This window comes from Rhinoderma darwinii, chromosome 2 (assembly GCF_050947455.1).
Source record: "Rhinoderma darwinii isolate aRhiDar2 chromosome 2, aRhiDar2.hap1, whole genome shotgun sequence".
Lineage (NCBI taxonomy): Eukaryota > Metazoa > Chordata > Amphibia > Anura > Rhinodermatidae > Rhinoderma > Rhinoderma darwinii.
In genome coordinates this window covers 213,447,083-213,467,090 of record NC_134688.1, presented here as the reverse complement: position 1 = coordinate 213,467,090, position 20,008 = coordinate 213,447,083, and the positions used below count along the sequence as shown (strand labels likewise).

Here is a 20,008-nt window from a genome sequence, read left to right as displayed (position 1 = left end):
ATCTTATCGACAAGAAAAAGCTACATTGTCATTCTTAGTTTATTGTAAGCATGTGTCACATTCGTGAAGCATACACTAGTGTTGTAATTGCAGGACATTGTAATGAGTGCCTAAGTGCGAAGCAGGGACTTGATCAAGAGCTCTCCATATACACTAAGGCCTCATGCAGACGACCGTAAAAACACCCGTTATTGCGGGTCGTAATTACGACCCTCAATAACGGGCCCATAGACTTCTGTTAGTCACGGGTACCTTCCCGTTTTCTCACGGGAAGGTGCCCGTGCCGTTAAAAAAATAGAACATGTTCTATTTTTTCATTTTACAGGCCGTGCTGCTATGCTTTATAATGGGAGCACGGCTCGCAAAAGCGGCCGGCTGCCCGTGGCCGGCCGTGCTCGTAATTACGAGCACGGTCGTGTGCATGAGGCCTAAGACTGTTCGTAGCTGCATTAATGCTTCTGATGGATTCATAATAGAACTGTTTTTAACCAGTCAAAATGGGAGCATAACAGAGTCATTGATTTAAATGGGATCCATTAGGCTAATGGAATAAAAAGTAACTGGGGTCAAAAATCCTATTGAAAATAATGGGAACGGCACAGAATAACTTAGGCTATGTTCACACTTGGAAAAAAAATTACAGTAGCGACAAAGTGGATAAGATTTAACCTGCGGTGCAGATTTAGGTGCAGAATGGTTGAGCATTTGTTGCATATTTTCCCCATTAAGCTCAATGGGGAAGGCAACATTTGGCTAATGTTGTATTTTCTGCTGCAGAGTTTCAGCTATTCCACAGAGAAAAATCGCAGCTAGAAAAATCTTTTCCACTTCAAAGAAAAAAATATATACCATACTCTCCTCGCCTCCTGTGATGATGTTTTGTCCCATGTGACCGCTGTAGCCAATCACAGGCTGCAGTGTCACATGGGATGAGACACTATCCCAGGAACAGAGACCAGCCAATGGGAGCAGGAACGTGTCGCTATAGAAGAGCCAGGAGACGGGGAGTATTTGGTGCGTACTTTCTGACATAATTCCCTGCGGATTCTCAGTCGGCTTTGCTGCAGAGTTTTCCGCATCAAATTCGACCTGTGTGAACTTACCCTTAGAGAAAAACGCCAATGTAAATAGAGCCTTATAATAATAAATAGTGAATTGCAAAAGCAAGTAACAAATAGCAACAGAGGCCCCCAAAAACTCATTCTTGCTATATGTAGATGATTAAGGTTTGTTTTTTTTTTGCATTAATTTAGAAAATATATAAAATTGTATTCTAGGTTATTAGAGACAACCTGTTATCTGTTTCGGGGTTGATTTTTGGAAAGATTAAGCTAAATAAGAAGCTCTACACTGTATATGGTTTGGAATGCCTAGAATTGGCTGTAGGGTGCAGCATTGAAATCTGCATTTGAGGGACCAGAGTGAGAATTAATGGCCCTGGTATGTTGTGTGATCCTACAAGGCCCATTTTATGAATTCTGAATATGTGCCTGGAGTTTCACTTTAAAGACCCCCAAAAGAGGAAGGTGGGCACTCAAAATAAATAACAGTGCAGCAAAGATGCCCCAATACAAAGAACAAGAGAAGAAAGAGATGCACTATAATAAAGTGCACATATGTCAATTAACCCTTCCCGACATTCGCCATATATAAACAGTGGAAGTCAGAAAGGAAAGTATGGAGCGGGTTCTCCATAAGATGCGGGTGACGAATGTATGCAACAGACGACACTTCACTGCAACAGGCGGGATCATAGATTACTACGATTCCGCTCACTCGACCACTTAGACTGGGTTCACACTGAGTTTTTTGCAGGCAGAAAATCTGCCTGCATGCCTATTTTCATGGCGTTTTTCATCCGCGACCATTGAGCGGCACGGGAAAAAAACGCAGCGAAATACGCTTTCTCTGGCTCCCATTGCTGCCAATGGGAGGTCAGAGACGTAAACGCACAAAGATAGGGAATGTCCCTTCTTTTTCGTGTGAGCCGTTTTTTCCGCTCACGGGAAAAAAACACCTTTTCTGCGTTTTTTTGGCACGTTTTTCGACGCGGTTTCCGCGTCAAAAAACGTGTAAAAAAAACTCAGTGTGAACTGACCCTTAGATGCTGCGGTCGATAGCGACCACAAAATCTGGGCCCCCTCCAACAGCCCATTTACACCCCCCCTCCCCACGACGCGATCGCGGGGTTCAGATGGTTGTCATGGCAGCCTGAGGGCCTAATCAGGAGGCTGGACTTAATAGGAAACGGTGAAGAATACTATATATTGCAATCGTATTGCAGTATATGGTGCAAGCGTGGGTTTTAAGTCCCCTAACAAAAAGTTTCATATACAAAATTAAAAATATTAAAAGGAAAAAAAAAAAAAACCCTTTCACCATTTTCCCCCAAAGCAATATAAATAAAAAATAAACATAATTACTTTGCCGGGTTTCGTAAAAATCCAAATTATTACAATATAACATTATTCAACCCGCACTGTTAAAAAAATAAAATGCCAGAATCACTGTTTTTGGATCACCTCGTCTCCCACAAAAAAATGGAATAAAAAGTGATGGAAAAGTCTTATGTGCCCCAAAATAATACCAATAAAAACTACTGCTCGCTCCTGCAAAAAACAAGTGCCCTCACACTGCTCAATCGACGGAAAAATAAAAAAGTTATGGCTCTAATAATATATATTTATTTTTTTAACAATTATTTTTTTCCTTGTAAAAGTAGTAAAACATAAAAAAATAAAGATATAAATTTGGTATTTTAACAGCAGAGTGAATGCCCTAAAAAACAAAACCCGCAAAACAATAAAGGAATCACTTCTTTTCCCATTCCACCCCTCAGAGACGTTTTTTCCTATTTCTCAATACATTATATGGTCTAATAAATGTGCTATGAAAAACTACAAGTTGTCCGCAAAAAACAAGCCCTTTTGGAAAGTGGGGAGAAAAAAAAACAAAATGAAAAACTGAAAAATGACTGCGGTGGAAAGGGATTAAATTAGCAATGAGAAAAACACTTTATTTAGATAAAATATTTTTAAACTTTAAAACCTGTATACAGAGAGAAAAAATAAAACTGGTGATTCATGATAAAGCACCCTGCATAGGTGTAGAGCCCTAACAATGTCAGCCAGACTTTAATAAATCAAGACAAACAATTGCCCATAAGTGATTACAAACATCAGTCTGATCCACATAAAAATCACAAAGCAAAATAAATAAGGAAATGGATAGAAAAACAAAGCAATAATGTCACATCAAATATGTATAAGTGTCCCTTCCCTACATACAAATTGTAACTTTTTTACATTTTGTATCTAAATAATGTCTTTCTCATTAGTAATTGACAGTGTCCGGGAACCGGGAGGTCAGCTGTCCCCGACAGCGGACACTCCTGTCTTGCCGGTCAGTGGACCATCGCTGCTGATTTCGGCAATTAAACCCATAAATGCGGCGACAGATTGCGTTTGCCGCATTTAAGGGGTTTGAAACACATCGGCAGCCCCCACAAAGTGATTGTGGGGGGTGCCGATGCTTGTCGTGGCAATCGGAGGCCAGACAATGACCTCCAGGTTGCCATTTACGGAAGCCTCAGAGGAGTAGCCTCCGGCCAGTCCTCCGAGGCTTCCTGTCAGTGTGACTGTCACGTCACAATGACAGTTAGAATACATTAGACTAAGTAGGTAGTGTAATGTAATCTAGCAGCGATCAAAGCTGCAAGTCTAAATGTCCCCTAGTAGGACAAGTAAAAAAAAGTAATAATGTTTTAAAAAAAAGTGTAAAAAAAAAAGTTATAAGTTATATAAACAAAAAATGCTTTTTTTCCTATAAGATTTCACTTATAGGAAAAAAATGAACACATTAAAAAAAGTACACATATCTGGTATCACCGCGTTCGTAACGACCCAAACTATAAAACTATAATGTTATTTTTCCCGCACGATGAACACCCCAAAAAAATCAATAAAAAACTACACCGGAATCGCTATTTTTTGGTCACCACCCCTCCCAAAATAGAGAATAAAAAGTGATCAAAAAGTCGCATGTACCCGAAAATAGTACCCATAAAAACGACAACTCGTCGCGCAAAAAACAAGCCGTTATACAGCTTTTTTGACTAAAAAATAAAACAGTTACGGCTCTCAGAATAAAAAAATTAATTATTTATTAAAACATGAAAAAACCTATATACATATGGTATCGCTGTAATTGTACCGATCCGCAAAATAAAGTAAAATTGTCATTTATAGCGCATGGCGAACGCTGCAAAAAATAAACTAAAAAACATTGTCAGAATTGCTTGTTTATGGTCACCCGGCTTGCAAAAAAATTGAATAAAAAGTGATCAAAAAAATCGCATGTACCCCAAAATGGTACCAATGAAAACTACAGATTGTCCCGCAACAAATAAGCCCTCACACAGCTCCGGTGGTGAAAAAAGAAAAAATTTCTGGCTCTCAGAATATGGCGATGAAAAATGTGCGGTGTTCCAAAAGCGGATAAGATCGGGCGCCATTTATGAGTGCGACACTGGCCACATATCTGCGGATTATTATTTATTTACCCCATTATTATACCCTCTTATTATACCCTGATGTACCCCGCACAGATTACATATGCCCCCACATTATAAACTGAAATACCAGTAAAACTCCAAACAGAACAACTGCCAAGCAAAATCTGCGCTCCAAAATGGCGTCCCTCCCTTCTGAGCCCTGCAGCGTGCCCAAACAGCAGTTTGCGCACACATATATGGCATTGCCATACCCGAGAGAACCCGCTTAACGTTTTATGAGGTGTTTGTCTTCAGTGGCACAAACTGGGCACGACTTATTATGCACTAAAATGGCACATCAGTGGAAAAGTGCAATATTCATACCATCCGCTGTGCATTAACCCCTTTGCGCACTATGACTTAATAGCACATCATGGTGCAGGGGTTGATTTATGGAGCGGGCTCACGTACTGAGCCCGCTCCATACGCTGCCGGTGTCTGCTGTGTATTACAGCTGACACCCAGGATTAACAGACAGGAACAGCGATCGTGCGGTTACAGAAGCCTGTAAAAATAATATACTGCAATACATTAGTATTGCAGTATATTGTACCAGCGATCCAATGATCGCTGGTTCAAGTCCCCTACGGGGACTAATAAAATGTGTAGAAGAATTAAAGTTATTAGTAGTGAGAAAGAAAAAAGTTTAACGTTAAAAAAAAAAAACCTTTTCCCATTTTTCTTCTAAAGTAATGTAAACCAAATTGGTATCGCTACGTTCGTAAAAGGCCGAACTATTACAATATACCATTATTTAAAGAGGCTCTGTCACCAGATTTTGCAACCCCTATCTCCTATTGCAGCAGATCGGCGCTGCAATGTAGATTACAGTAACGTTTTTATTTTTTATTTTTAAACGAGCATGTTTGGCCAAGTTATGACCATTTTTATATTTATGCAAATGAGGCTTTCTAAAGTACAACTGGGCGTGTATTGTGTGTGTACATCTGGGCGTTTTTACTTGTTTTACTAGCTGGGCGTTGTGAATGGAAGTGTATGATGCTGACGAATCAGCATCATCCACTTCTCTTCGTTACCACCCAGCTTCTGGCAGTGCACAGACACACAGCGTGTCCTCGCGAGATCACGCTGTGACGTCAATCACTTCCTGCCCAGGTCCTGCATCGTGTCGGACGAGCGAGGACATATCGGCACCAGAGGCTACAGTTGATTCTGCAGCAGCATCGGCGTTTGCAGGTAAGTAGCTACATCGACTTACCTGCAAACGCCGATGCAGGACCTGGGGCAGAAAGTGAGTGACGTCACAGCGTGATCTCTCGAGAACACGCTGTGTCTGCACTGCCAGAAGCTGGGCGTTGTGAAGAGAAGTGGATGACACTTCTATACACAACGCCCAGCTAGTAAAAGAAGTAAAAACGCCCCGATGTACGCACATAATACACGCCCAGATGTACTTTGACTTTAAACACGCCCACTTGGACTTTTGCAAGCCTCATTTGCATAAATATAAAAATGGTCATAACTTGGCCAAAAATGCTCGTTTTTAAAAAAAAACAAAAAAACGTTACTCTTATCTACATTGCAGCGCCGATCTGCTGCAATAGGAGATAGGGGTTGCAAAATCTGGTGACAGAGCCTATTTAACTCGCACGGTGAACACCGTAAAAAAAGTAAATAATTTAAACCGACAAAATCGCTGTTTTTTTTTGTCACTTTAGCTCTCAAAAAAAAATTAAATACCACTTTAAGATTACTTTTTATGTACCAAAAAATGGTACCAATAAAAACTACAGCTTGTCCCGCAAAAAATAAGACCTCCCACCGCTCAATCAACTCAAAAATAAAAAAGGTACGGCTCTCAGAATGTGGTGAAACAAAACAATTTTTATTTTAACAATTAGATTTTTCTTTGTAAAAGTAGTATAATATAAAAAAAAAAAACATTAAATTGGTATCACCGTAATTGTATTGAGCCACAGAATAAAGTAAAGTTTTCGTTTTTACCGCACGGTGAAATCTGTAAAAACGAAAATATTAAAAATTTCTATGTTTTTTCAGAAAAACAGTAGATTTTCATTTTTACAGACTAATTCCAATATATTTGGCGAAAAGCTTGTGTGGTCAAAATGCTAACTATACCCCCAGATAAATTCCTTGAGAGGTGTAGTTTCCAAAATGGGGTCACTTTTGGGGGGGTTTCCGCTGTTTTGGCACCACGAGACCTCTTCAAACCTGACATGGTGCCTAAAATATATTCTAAAAAAAGAGGAGGCCCAAAATCCCCTAGCTGCTCCTTTGCTTCTGAGGCCTGTGTTTCAGTCCATTACCACACTAGGGCCACATGTGGGATATTTCTAAAAACTGCAAAATCTGGGCAATAAATATTGAGTTGCGTTTCTCGGGTAAAACCTTCTGTGGTACAAAAAAAAATGTATTAGAAATGAATGTTAACTAGTAACTATTTTGCGTGGTATTACTATCTGTTTACAAGCAGAAAAATTATAATTTTTGCAAATTTGTTCTAAATTTTGGTGTTTTTCATAAATACCGACATTTTTTCACTAACATAAAGTACAATATGTCATGAGAAAACAGTCTCAGAATCGCTTGGATAGATAAAAGCATTCCGTTGTTATTACCACATAAAGTAACACATGTCCGATTTGAAAAAATCGGCTGTGTCCTGAAGGCCAAAACAGGTTCCGTCCTGAAGGGGTTAAAATCTCTAACATTACTGCGTTTAATGAAACTGACAAGCTTTTTAGAAAAGTTTTTTTCATAACCAGAACTTTTATGTTTGACATGTCAGAAATTAATAGCTGTATTCAGCCCTCACATTCTAGAAGCGGCTAGTGATCCCGGAGGTAGTCGTGGTAGTACCATGATTTCAGACTACCACCGCCCCGCATTGGAAATATGGGGAAAGCAGTAATCTGTTGCATTCTATGTCTGTGTTAACGACTATTAGTGTTAATACAATTTAGTCAATGGAGTGGGCGAGTACAGGCTTGTGACGATAGTCAACAGTCTCTGCCTGCCCGCTCCACTGTGCAGCAGCGGTCCAGGGAGGACTGCCAGAGCATGGCAGTTATCACACAATAGCTGTCCATTCACGTTAGTGTCTCAAAGCCAGGTGTAAAATGACGGAATTTATTGCAAAAGCTGGCTATAGCTGGTATATAAAAATGTTTTAGACGGTGCCTTACAAAGCGCCTTGTAAAGCTACATCTAGCTTTTGATATTGGACAGTTTATGATAATATATATTTATTTATGTATTTTATATTCAGATTTCTTCTAATACTTCAGAGTCAGATGTCGTTTCACCTGCTAAGCGATGTGAGAAGTCTGCACTCTTCCAATTTGCAGAGGTAAGTGGTAAAACCAAAAGATCCATCTCAATTGTTAATAAAAGCGTAGACTCTGCATATGTATGATAAAATTGTTGACATGTCTGGATGTGTACATGAAAGTTTTGTACTTGCAATACAGTTACATAAGTAAGAAATTTGTAGCTGTTTTTTTGGGGGTTTTTTTGCGCAATGTGGTTGCTGAAGTGTACATACAGTATTTGAAGCTTGTGAAACATTCCTGCAAGTTTTTTCTATTGCATTTTTATTCAGATAAGTATAATGCATCTAGGCAGAGCACTATTCTGTAGATTTGTAAGTATTGAGGGTACATTAATTAAAACTTACCCTTATGTCCCGGGTGGTATGGCTGCGGCTGATGGAGGGAAGGAGTAGGATCCGAAAGGATGCTGTTCAGATGAGGTGACAGCGGCGGGAGAAGCAGAGAGGTCGGATGAGTGTGCACGCGGCCTCTGTGACTTGGCCACCTACAGGGGAGACAGTGTGGTCGGAGAGCGGTGGAGCCAGATATGGTGGGAAGCACTTCTTTATTGTGGCTGCTATTTTAGGAGTGGAGGGATTGGTTCCCGTTGGGACTGGCCCCTACACTATAGCAGATTGTGGTAAGGCAGAGGGGCCAAATTCTGGTGGGGGCAGGCCCTTGTCATCAGAGCGGGGAGATGGGAATGGAGAGAGTAGAATGTCAAGGGGAGTAGAAAAAAGATGATCTAAGGGAAGAAAAATAAGAGTGCCAAGCACGAGGGAAAGAGAGAGATCGGTGAGGGAAGAGGCGGATAGAATTGAGAGGTGCGTCAGCCAGGGATCGGAAAAGGTAGATAGGTCCGGACACAAGCAATACTAACAAAATCTGAAGATAAAATAAACAATTGTGAATGAACAGCAGTATCGCCCTTTTTATACCAATTTGACCCCTTTTCTGGAAATTAAGCAAATAGAAGAAAGTTGGCCATCTAGGAGAGAACAATTAATTCCAGTAATAAAAGGGGCCCTTCACTTAGTAAATAAAGTCTGGTGGCGCACAATAGTGTCCCAGAATAGATATCCTACCATACCCTAAATAAATTGGAGCACACCAAAGAGTAATAACCCCCATTATTCAAATGGTAAATTGGGGTCAAATCATCCCACAGGATATGGCCTATTCTGAAGGATGTCTACAATAGAGACCTTGCATCATCTTTATTCAGGAGTAGTCTACCTACAGAGGATTATAAATTAAAAAATATTAATAAACATATCTGTATTATTCGTAGTTCACAAATATACATATATGCTCACTTCTTTTGGATAACCGTAAGGAGACTTATCCGTACTGTTAGTGGATTGCAATAAAAAATAAATAAATATATATATATTCGTTGCTATTGGATTAAAGTTATACATTTATCTATATTCTTGGTGGATTACAAATACATGTGTGTGTGTGTGTGTATATATATATATATATATTAATTATACAGTACGTTCCTGTTGGATAAAAGAAAAGAGACTTATACGTATTCTTAGTCGGTTACAATTTAAAAACCTTTCTTGTATTTTTAGTATATTTCAAACCGCTTTAAAGCAACCCTCCAGTCCCGGGACAACATTTTAAATATGATAGGGTATATGGAGTAGTATCACCTGGTGCCCTCCAGTTGTTCCCCTCTGCACTGGATCCCCCATTTTAGGGTCCCCTTGGTGCTGTCCGAAGGTGGCTGCAGCACTTCTTAGACTACGAGTCTGAGACACTCCCACTGTTCTCAGATTGGCCAGAGCTGCTCACGTCAGCATTTCTCGCCAATCCGTGAATTGAGTGACTTAGACTCAGCGTGAGAAGCGCTGTGGCCATTTTCAAACAACACAGTGGGGCAGATCCATGGCAGAGGGGCGCAACTGGAGGGCACCAGGTAATATTACTCCATATACCCCATCACATTTATAATTATGGCCTGAGACTGGAGGGCGGTTTCAAGTATAGAAGATACAGAACACTATTGTAAATAGTCAATAATTTACAAAGTGATATTGTGAATTAACAGGAGATAGGAAACCGCATACTGTACAGAGTTTTCATAAATAATCTGTTGTCAATATCTCCTTAGGCTATGTTCACATCTTCGTCAGGGCTCCGTTCCGACGTTCCTTCTGAGCTTTCTGTCGGAACGGAGCCCTGACTGACACTATGGTTTCTGTTTATGTCAGTCAGGGCTCCGTTCCGACGGAAAGCTCAGTCGGAACGGAGCCCTGACGCAGATGTAAACGAAGCCTTATTGTAAATAAACTATTAATTATCTACATCCCCTGTGTGGTCACTACGGATTTACAGTAAAACTCCAGTCAGGAATGAAAAATTGTTGTGTTTTCTGTATTCACTGCTTTTGTATGGTTTCTACATTGTGACAGTTAGTGACTATTATCTCCGTGACACATTTTTTCCCCACTCCAGGAAACGTTATCCATTTATTAAGTAGTATTCCCTACTGAATGGTCACTTCTTAAAGTCAATGTCAACTTTAGTTTCATTAACCAGATTTAACCCCTTCCCGCTCCTTGACGTACTATTACGTCATGGCAGCTGTATCGTTCGCGCTCCATGACGTAATAGTACGTCACGGGAGTAACGGCCGTTTCGGCCGTCCTCCCGACACATACAGGAGCTGTGACGCTGCTGTCTTGTTCAGCAGCTGTCACAGCTCCTACAGCGGGGACCGATCGCTGTGTCCCCGCTGATTAACCCCTTAAAAGCCGCGTTCTATAGAGATCGCGGCTTTTTAGGGGTTAAGCTGCCATCGCCGGCCTGCTACGCGATAGCGGCCGGCGATGGTGACTATGGCAACCGGACACCAAACAATGGCGTCCGGCTATGCCATAGACGGAAGCCTAGTGGGTCCTGACAACGTCAGGACCCACTATGCTTGCTGTCAGTGAGTAGCTGACAGTTCTAATACACTGCACTACGCATGTAGTGCAGTGTATTAGAATAGCGATCAGGGCCTCCTGCCCTCAAGTCCCCTAGTGGGACAAAGTAATAAAGTTAAAAAAAAGTTAAAAAAAGATGTGTAAAAATAAGAAAATAAAAGTTTTAAAAGTAATAAAAGTAAAAGTCCCACTTTTTCCCTTATCAGTCCTTTATTATTAATAAAAATATATAAACAAACAAATAAACTATACATAATTGGTATCGCCGCGTCCGTAACGGCCTGATCTACAAAATTATTTTGTTATTTATCCCGCACGGTGAACGCCGTAAAAAAAAATATTAATAAACCGTACCACAATCACAATTGTTTGGTCACTTCACCTCCCAAAAAATGGAATAAAAAGAGATCAAAAAGTCGCATGTACCTAAAAATGCTACTGATGGAAAATACAGTTCGTTACGCAAAAAATAAGTCCTCGCACGGCTTTATTGATTGAAAAATAAAAACGTTATGGCTCTTAGAATAAGGTAACACCAAAAGTGAATGATTGTTTACAAAACGTATTTTATTGTGCAAACGCCATAAGACATAAAAAAAAACTATAAACATCTGGTATCGCCGTAATCGTATCGCCCCGCAGAATAAAGTGAATATGTCATTTATAGCGCACGGTGAACGCTGTAAAAAAAAAAGTATACAAAAACAATAGTAGAATTGCTGTTTATTAGTCACCACGCCACCTAAAAATAGAATAAAAACTGATCAAAAAGCCGCATGCACCCCATGAAAACTACAATGGATTCCTCAAGGGGTCTAGTTTCCAAATTGGGGTCACTTTTGGGGGGTTTCCAATGTTTTGGCACCACAAGACCTCTTCAAACCGGACATGGTGCCTAATAAAAAGGAGGGCTCAAAATCCACTAGGTGCTCCTTTGCTTCGGAGGCCGGTGCTTCAGTCATTACCGCCCGAGGGCCACATGTGGGATATTTCTCTAAACTGCAGAATCTGGGCAATACGTATTAATTTGTGTTTCTCTGATAAATCCTTTTGTGTTATAAAAAAAATGGTATAAAAAGAGTAAATTTCACCTCTACTTTGCTCTAAATTCCTGTGAAACACCTAAAGGGTTCATAAACTTTCTAAATGCTGTTGTGAATACTTTGAGGGGTCTAGTTTCTAAAATGGGGTGTTTGATAGGGGTTTCTAATATATGGGCCCCTCAAAGCAACTTCAGAAATGAACTGGAACCTAAAAAAATAAATAAATGAGGCAATACTTCGCTTCTCACATTATACTGATAATGAGCCGTGCCCACTCCGAGATGACCCCAGTTTTGACCGTTTGTATAAACGGAGACCCCTATTAGACCGTTCCAGTGCCCGGTTTTCCCAAGCATACACCCCCGAGAAGTGTTTTTCTATTGATGAGTCCCTGGTACATTTTAAAGGGAGGGTTCAATTCCGCCAGTACCTGCCAGGTAAGAGGGCAAGGTATGGCGTGAAGATGTATAAGCTGTGAGAGTGCATCAGGGTATACCTACAGGTTTAGGATATATGAAGGAAAGGCCACCCCCAAACCAGACTGCATCCTGGACTACAATAGGTACATGGGAGGGATGGACTTGTCAAACCAAGTCCTGAAGCCCTACAGCGCCATGCGGTGTGGTATAAGAAGCTGGCCGGGCACATCATACAGATGGCTTTGTACAATGCGTATGTGCTACGTCGATGTGCAGGCCAGAGGGGAACTTTCCTGGAATTTCAAGATCTAATCTTTAGGGACCAGGAAGGGGGGGCACCCAGTACTTCTGGAAGCGAGGCCACACGCATCGTACCAGGGCAACACTTTCCAGGAGAAGGTCCCCAAACCGGTGGAAAGGGAAAGAGTCAAAAGAGGTGCAGAGTCTGCTATAAGAGGGGGATAAGGAAGAACACAATATACCAATGTGACACGTGTCCCGAAAAACCAGGGCTCTGTATAAAAGATTGTTTTAAAATGTATCATACATCCCTTGATTTTTAATTTACCCTGATGCACTCCGCACAGCTTACCCCCCTCATCTTTCCCTTCTGAGCCCTGCCGTATGCCCAGGCAGCTGATAACAGCCACATGTAGGGTATTGTCGTACCCAGGAGAACCCACATTACAATTTAAGGGGTGTATATCTCCGGTGGCGCATGCTGGGCACACTATATTGGACACTGAAATGGCATATACATATATAAAATTGCAAATCTCACATTGCACCATCTGCTGCGCATTATCTTTTACACAGTACCTGTGGGGTCAAAATGCTCACTACACCTCTAGATGAATGTCTTAAGGGGTGTAGTTTTTAAAATGGGGTCACTTCTCGGGGGTTTCAACTGTACTGGTACCTCAGGGGCTTCTGCACACATGACTTAGCACCAGAAAAGCTCCAGTAGGCCAAATGGTGGTCCTTTCCTTCTGAGCCCTCCCATGGGCCCAAAGGGCAGTTTATCACCACAAATGGGGTATTGCCGCACTAAGGACAAATTGGGCAACAAAATGGGGTATGTTGTTCCTTGTGAAAATAAGAAATTTGGATCAAAAATGACATCTTATTGGAAAAAATATCATTTTTTTCATTTCACAGCCCAATTCAAATAGGTGCTGTGAAAAAACTGTGCGGTCAAAATGATAACAAAAACCATAAATTAATTCCTTGAGGGGTGTAGTTTCCAAAATGGGGTCACTTCTGGTGGGTTTCCATTGCTTTGATACCTCTGGGGCTCTGCAAATGCAACATGGCACCCGAAAACCAATCCTGCAAAATCTGGACTCCAACAAACACATAGCGCTCCTTTCCGTCTGAGCCCTCCCATGGGCCCAAACGGCAGTTTATCACCACAAATGGGGTATTGCCGCACTAAGGACAAATTGGGCAACAAAATGGGGTATGTTGTTCCCTGTGAAAATAAGAAATTTTGATCAAAAATGACATCTTATTGGAAAAAATATAATTTTTTTCATTTCACAGCCCAATTCAAATAGGTGCTGTGAAAAAACTGTGCGGTCAAAATGATAACAAAAACCATAAATGAATTCCTTGAGGGGTGTAGTTTCCAAAATGGGGTCACTTCTGGTGGGTTTCCATTGCTTTGATACCTCTGGGGCTCTGCAAATGCGACATGGCACCCGAAAACCAATCCTGCAAAATCTGGACTCCAACAAACACATAGCGCTCCTTTCCTTCTGAGCCCTCCCATGGGCCCAAACGGCAGTTTATCACCACAAATGGGGTATTGCCGCACTAAGGACAAATTGGGCAACAAAATGGGGTATGTTGTTCCCTGTGAAAATAAGAAAATTTGATCAAAAATGACATTTTATTGGAAAAAATATCATTTTTTTCATTTCACAGCCCAATTCAAATAGGTGCTGTGAAAAAACTGTGCGGTCAAAATGATAACAAAAACCATAAATGAATTCCTTGAGGGGTGTAATTTCCAAAATGGGGTCACTTCTGGTGGGTTTCCATTGTTTTGATACCTCAACGCCTCTTCAAACCTGGCATGCTGCCTAAAATATATTCTAATAAAAAAGAGGCCTCAAAATGCACTAGGTGCTTCTTTGCTTCTAGGGCTTGTGTTTTAGTCCACGAGCGCAGTAGGGCCACATGTGGGACATTTCTAAAAACTGCAGAATCTGGACAATACATATTTAGTAGTGTTTCTCTGGTAAAACCTTCTCTGTTACTAAAAAAAAATTGAATAAAATTGAAATTCAGCAGAAAAAATGAAATTTGCAAATTTCATTTCCAATTTGCTTTAATTCCTGTGAAATGCCTGAAGGGTTAAAAAACTTTCTATATGCTGTTTTGAATACTTTGAGGGGTCTAGTTTTTAAAATGGGGTGTTTTATGGGGGTTTCTAATACATAGGCCCCTCAAATCCACTTCAGAACTGAAGAAGCACCTTCAAAAAAAGGCTTTTGAAATTTTCTTAAGAATATGAGAAATTGCTGTTTATGTTCTAAACCTTGTAACGTCCAAGAAAAATAAAATAATGTTCAAAAAACGATGCCAATCTAAAGTAGACATATGGGAAATGTGAACTAGTAACTATTTTGGGTGGTATAACCGTCTGTTTTTCAAGCAGATGCATTTAAATTCTGAAAAATGCTATTTTTTGTAAATTTTCTCTAAATTTTGCAATTTTTCACAAATAAAGACTGAATATATCGACCAAATTTTACCACGAACATGAAGCCCAAAGTGTCACGAGAAAACAGTCTCAGAATCGCTTGGATAGGTTTAAGCATTCCGACGTTATTACCACATAAAGTGAAATATGTCAGATTTGAAAAATGGGCTCTGAGCCTTAAAGGGGTTTTCCAATACTTTTTTTTATTTCTTAAATCAATGCAATGTTCCTCTATTAAGATATTAGTGCACTCTGTCTAGCTTTTTCTTGATAATAAATGGTTTTAGTAACATTACTCCCTATTGTTTACCTGGAGAGGTTTGTTTTGCTCAGTAAGTTCATTCCTCTTCTCTTCCTGTGTTTCTCCTCCCTGCATGCACTGCTCTAGTCCCAGCATGCAATGTGCATGCAGCAGTGCACTTGCTCCGCCTACTACACCCAGCTCTACTAACTTCTGCAATCCCAGTCTTCATTTTGGTGCTCTCATTCTATTACTGCTAGCACAAGCTGAAATCACTGGATATCTGCGTTTTTAAACAACACTGACCCTATATGATGATACGTAAAGTTTGGTCTTTATAATTATAAGTTTTCTAAATGTATATTAACTGTTTATACAGTCTTAGTTTTAAATACTGTATTTTATATATATATATAAAATAAAAAAAATTGAATTCTAACATGTGAATTGGGATAAAAGGAGCAATACCTGTGGATCGCCGCTGCATCCTGTGTCGGAGATTCACAGTGAGCAAGAAAAAACTAAAGGGAAGCAGCGCTCCTAACTAGCCATCGATGAAAAATAATTCCCCTTCATGTAACTCTGCTACCTGTCAACTGAAAAGTCATCCACCACAGGGAAAAATGTTAGTCCATCATGTCTGATTCCCAGGTGTTTCTTTGCGGTACTCCTCTGTGTGGAAACATTTTTCACTCTGGCAGCTGATTTTTCCATTGACAGGTAGCAGAGTTACACAACAGGAAAACAAATTCCCCATCATGTAACTCTGCTACCTGTGAACTGAAAAGTCATCGGCTGTTTGAAGGGGGTGCACCGCTCGTATAAGCGCTGCTTCCCCTTACTTCATCACACTGTGAATCGCTAACTAGTTCGTATAGAAGCGAAGTATTGCCTAATTATTTTTTTTGGGCTTCCAGTTCAGTTCTGAAGTGGCTTTGAGGGGCCTATATATTAGACACCCCTATGAAACACGACATTTTAGAAACTAGACCCCTCAAAGTATTCACAACAGCATTTAGAAAGTTTATGCACAAAATGTTTTACCAGAGAAACGCAACTCAATACTTATTGTCCAGATTCTGCAGTAGAAATATCCCACATGTGGCCCTCGGGCGGTAATGGACTGAAGCACCGGCCTCAGAAGCAAAGGAGCACCTAGTGGATTTTGAGGCCGCCTTTTTATTAGGCACCATGTCCGGTTTGAATAGGTCTTGTGGTACCAAAATAGTGGAAACCCCCAAAAGGTGATCCCATTTTGGAAACTAGACCACTTGAGGAATACATTGTAGTTTTCTTGGGGTGCATGCAGCTTTTTGATCAGTTTTTATTCTATTTTTAAGTGGCGCGGTGACTAATAAACAGCAATTCTATTGTTTTTTAATTCTATTTTTGTTACAGCGTTCACCGTGCGCTATAAATGACATATTCACTTTATTCTATGGGGCGATACGATTAGGGCTCATTTACACGAGCGTATTATACGTTTTTGCAACGCGCGTCGCAGGGACCTATGTTACTCTATGGGGCCGTGCAGACAGGTACGTGATTTTCACGCAGCGTATGTCCGCTGCGTGAAACGCACGACGTCCTATATTTGTGCGCTGTTCGCGCATCACGCACCCATTGAAGTCAATGGGTGTGTGAAAACCACGCATGTCGCACGGAAGCAATTCCGTGGGACGCGCGTGATTCACGCAACAGCACTGTAAAGGATGAATGAAAACAGAAAAGCACCACGTTCTTTTCTGTTTACAAACATCCAAACGGAGTGTCATAATGATGGCGGCTGCGCGAAAAGCACGCAGCCGCCCATCATAAAGGGCTGACACACGGAGCTGTTAAGTGCTTTTTGCGCACGCAAAACGCCGCGCTTTTTGCTTGCACAAAACGCACACGCTCGTGTAAACTCGGCCTTACGGTGACACCAGATGTTTATAGTTTTTTTATGTCTTATGGCGTTTGCACAATAAAATACGTTTTGTAAAAAATCATTCACTTTTTGTTACCTTATTCTAAGAGCCAGAACTTTATAATTTTTCCATCAATAAAGCCGTGCGAGGACTTATTTTTTGCGTAACGAACTGTAGTTTCCATCAGTACCATTTTTCGGTAAATGCAACTTTTTGATCTATTTTTAATACATTTTTTGGGAGGTGAAGTGACCAAACAATTGTGATTGTGGTACGGTTTATTATTATTTTCTTTTACGGCGTTCACCGCGCGGGATAAATAACGAAATAATTTTGTAGTTCAGGCCGTTACGGACGCGGCGATACCAATTATGTATCGTTTATTTATATATTTTTATTAATAAAAAAGGACTGATAAGGGAAAAAAAGGGGGATTTTTTTAACTTTTAATTTCTTATTTTTACACATCTTTTTTAACTTTTTTTTTTACTTTATTACTTTGTCCCACTAGGGGACTTGAGGGCAGGAGGCCCTGATCGCTATTCTAATACACTGCACTACATCCGTAGTGCAGTGTATTAGAACTGTCAGCTATTCACTGACAGCAAGCATAGTGGGTCCTGACTTTGTCAGGACCCACTAGGCTTCCGTCGATGGCATAGCCGGACGCCTTTGTTTGGTGTCCGGTTGCCATAGTAACCATCGCCGGCCGCTATCGTGTAGCAGGCCGGCGATGGTAACTTAACCCCTAAAAACCCGCGATCTCTATAGAACGCGGCTTTTAAGGGGTTAGACAGCGGGGACACAGCGATCGGTCCCCGCTGTAGGAGCTGCGGCAGCTGCTGTACGAGACAGCAGCTGTCACAGCTCCTGCACCTGTCGGGAAGACGGCCGAAACGGCCGTTATTCCTGCAACTTCGTATACACACCGCTACACACCTTCAACCTTGCGCATGCGCAGTGTAATATACACGGCCGCTGAAGACGCAGCCACATAATTTCACAGAGCATGCGCGGTGGAGTGTGTTCACCACGCATGCTCTAATTCAATAAAGAAGCACGTGGTACGGTTACGTCATTTTTGACGTAACCGTACAGTGTGTAAGCCGGAAACCGGAAGCAAGGCAGAAGACCAAATGGACGGGTCTGCACAGGAAGTGCAGATTTTGCATTGCTAAGGGGACGGCGACGGAGGAGGATATACGACGCTACAGCCATCTGATGAAACGTAAGTACATTGGAAAGTTATATCTTTTTCATTGTTTTATTTAAATAAATGTAATTTTTTAGTTCCGGAATACCCCTTTAAGGCCCAAACTAGGCTGCGTCCTTAAGGGGTTAAGTATATAGATCATAAATTTTGTTTGACCTTTTTTTTACATGTTGCAGCTTTTTTCATTTATTTATTTGATTTTTTTAAACCTTCTCTAGGGACGACCATATTGAAGAGACACACTTCCTTTCTGTGTAGTCAGTACAGCAAAGTGTGTGCGCTTTATGGCAGTAGAAATGAATGCGAGTCAATTAACATAGATATCTCATCTATTTTTACAGTCTCCAGGAAGTGACGGAGTAGTGTTGCTAATCTAGGCATCTAGTTATACAATAGAGCTGTCATTGACTTGCCCACCCTCTAATAATAATGAGATGACTCCCCTCGTCCTGTGCCTGTATATACAGCAAAGCTGACAAGCTACAGAGAACAGGAAATATGAGCTATTAGTGACTGCTGTATTGGCCAGTGGGAGAAATTTACTATTTCTGAATTATTTTTTTAAAAAGTGATGTACTTAATGTGCTAGGGCCCCATGCTATATAATGTAAGCCACCAGAGAGCGTTGCATTATTCTGGATACCAGGCTGGAACATAGTGCTGTAAAGTGTGCTATAAATAGCCCTATATTTTTCCAATCTCTTCATGTTGCTCACCACCTTAATCCTATCTTGGCATATTGGTATAAAATAAGTCTTCCAGTGCTTAGGTATAATACTGCAACCCGCAGAAAGGAGCAACGTGATTACCTTTCTTTCTAAGAAGGGCAATTTGGCAGAGAAAATTCATAACAAAACCATTTTGGGATCATTACCAAGATTCATGCCCAAACAGTTTTAACCACCAATCGCCAAAATCGATATGAATTAATGGGCATGCCCACCTGATATGTAATAAGTTACCCAAACTCACCCACATCGCCAACAATATGCCTGGACATTGGCAGATATCTTAACATAGTCACTGGGGACAAAATACCACCTAGTAAAAATTGTATAACTTATCTCTAAGTAAACAGAGGATGGAAGTTTATGTATGATAGAAAATGTGGATTTTCACCCACTGTCTATTATCACGGCCCCCAATTTTCTACTCCATTTCAAAGAAAAGTTTCTTTGTCTGACTCTGTCGCAATAGCTTGTAATATCTAGATATCAGGTGAAGGAGAGGATGTGGATAGATCAGAACTGATTCCAGCGGTGTAAACTCCTTCCCGATATTTGACGTACATGTAGGTTATTGTCAGAAAGCAGGAAGTATGGAGCGGCTCATGAGCTGAGTACCCTCAATACAAAGAACTCCGATCCCAGACATTTAACCGCTACTAAGCCGTTGGACAAAGGGAAGGCCTTTGTCACTCCATCGCCCCATCTGCTTCTCCAATGCAATTGCATGGTGCCGATGAGTTGTCATTGCTTAATTGGAGACCGTTAAAAGTACAATACACTGCAATACAAAAGTCACTAGTAGGACTAAAAATATTTTTTAACAAATTGTTTGATTTTGTAAAAGTAGACAAACCTAAAAAAAAACTATGTTACACTGGTATCACTGTAATCAAAATTGACCCGCAAAATAAAGTTACCATGTCATTTTTATGGTGAACGCCGGGAAAACTAAACACAAAAAAC

At 40.7% G+C, this 20,008-nt stretch overlaps 1 protein-coding gene across 3 annotated transcripts in view; it reads left to right on the top strand.

Moving 5' to 3' along the window:
• Positions 1 to 20,008, top strand: part of BBX (BBX high mobility group box domain containing) — an 89,809-nt gene that overhangs the window by 38,321 nt on the left and 31,480 nt on the right. For all 3 annotated transcript variants that reach the window (XM_075852812.1, XM_075852811.1, XM_075852810.1), the window contains exon 6: positions 7,803 to 7,883. In XM_075852812.1, the coding sequence (XP_075708927.1) occupies positions 7,803 to 7,883 (81 nt within the window). The remainder of the gene's footprint in view (positions 1 to 7,802; positions 7,884 to 20,008) is intronic.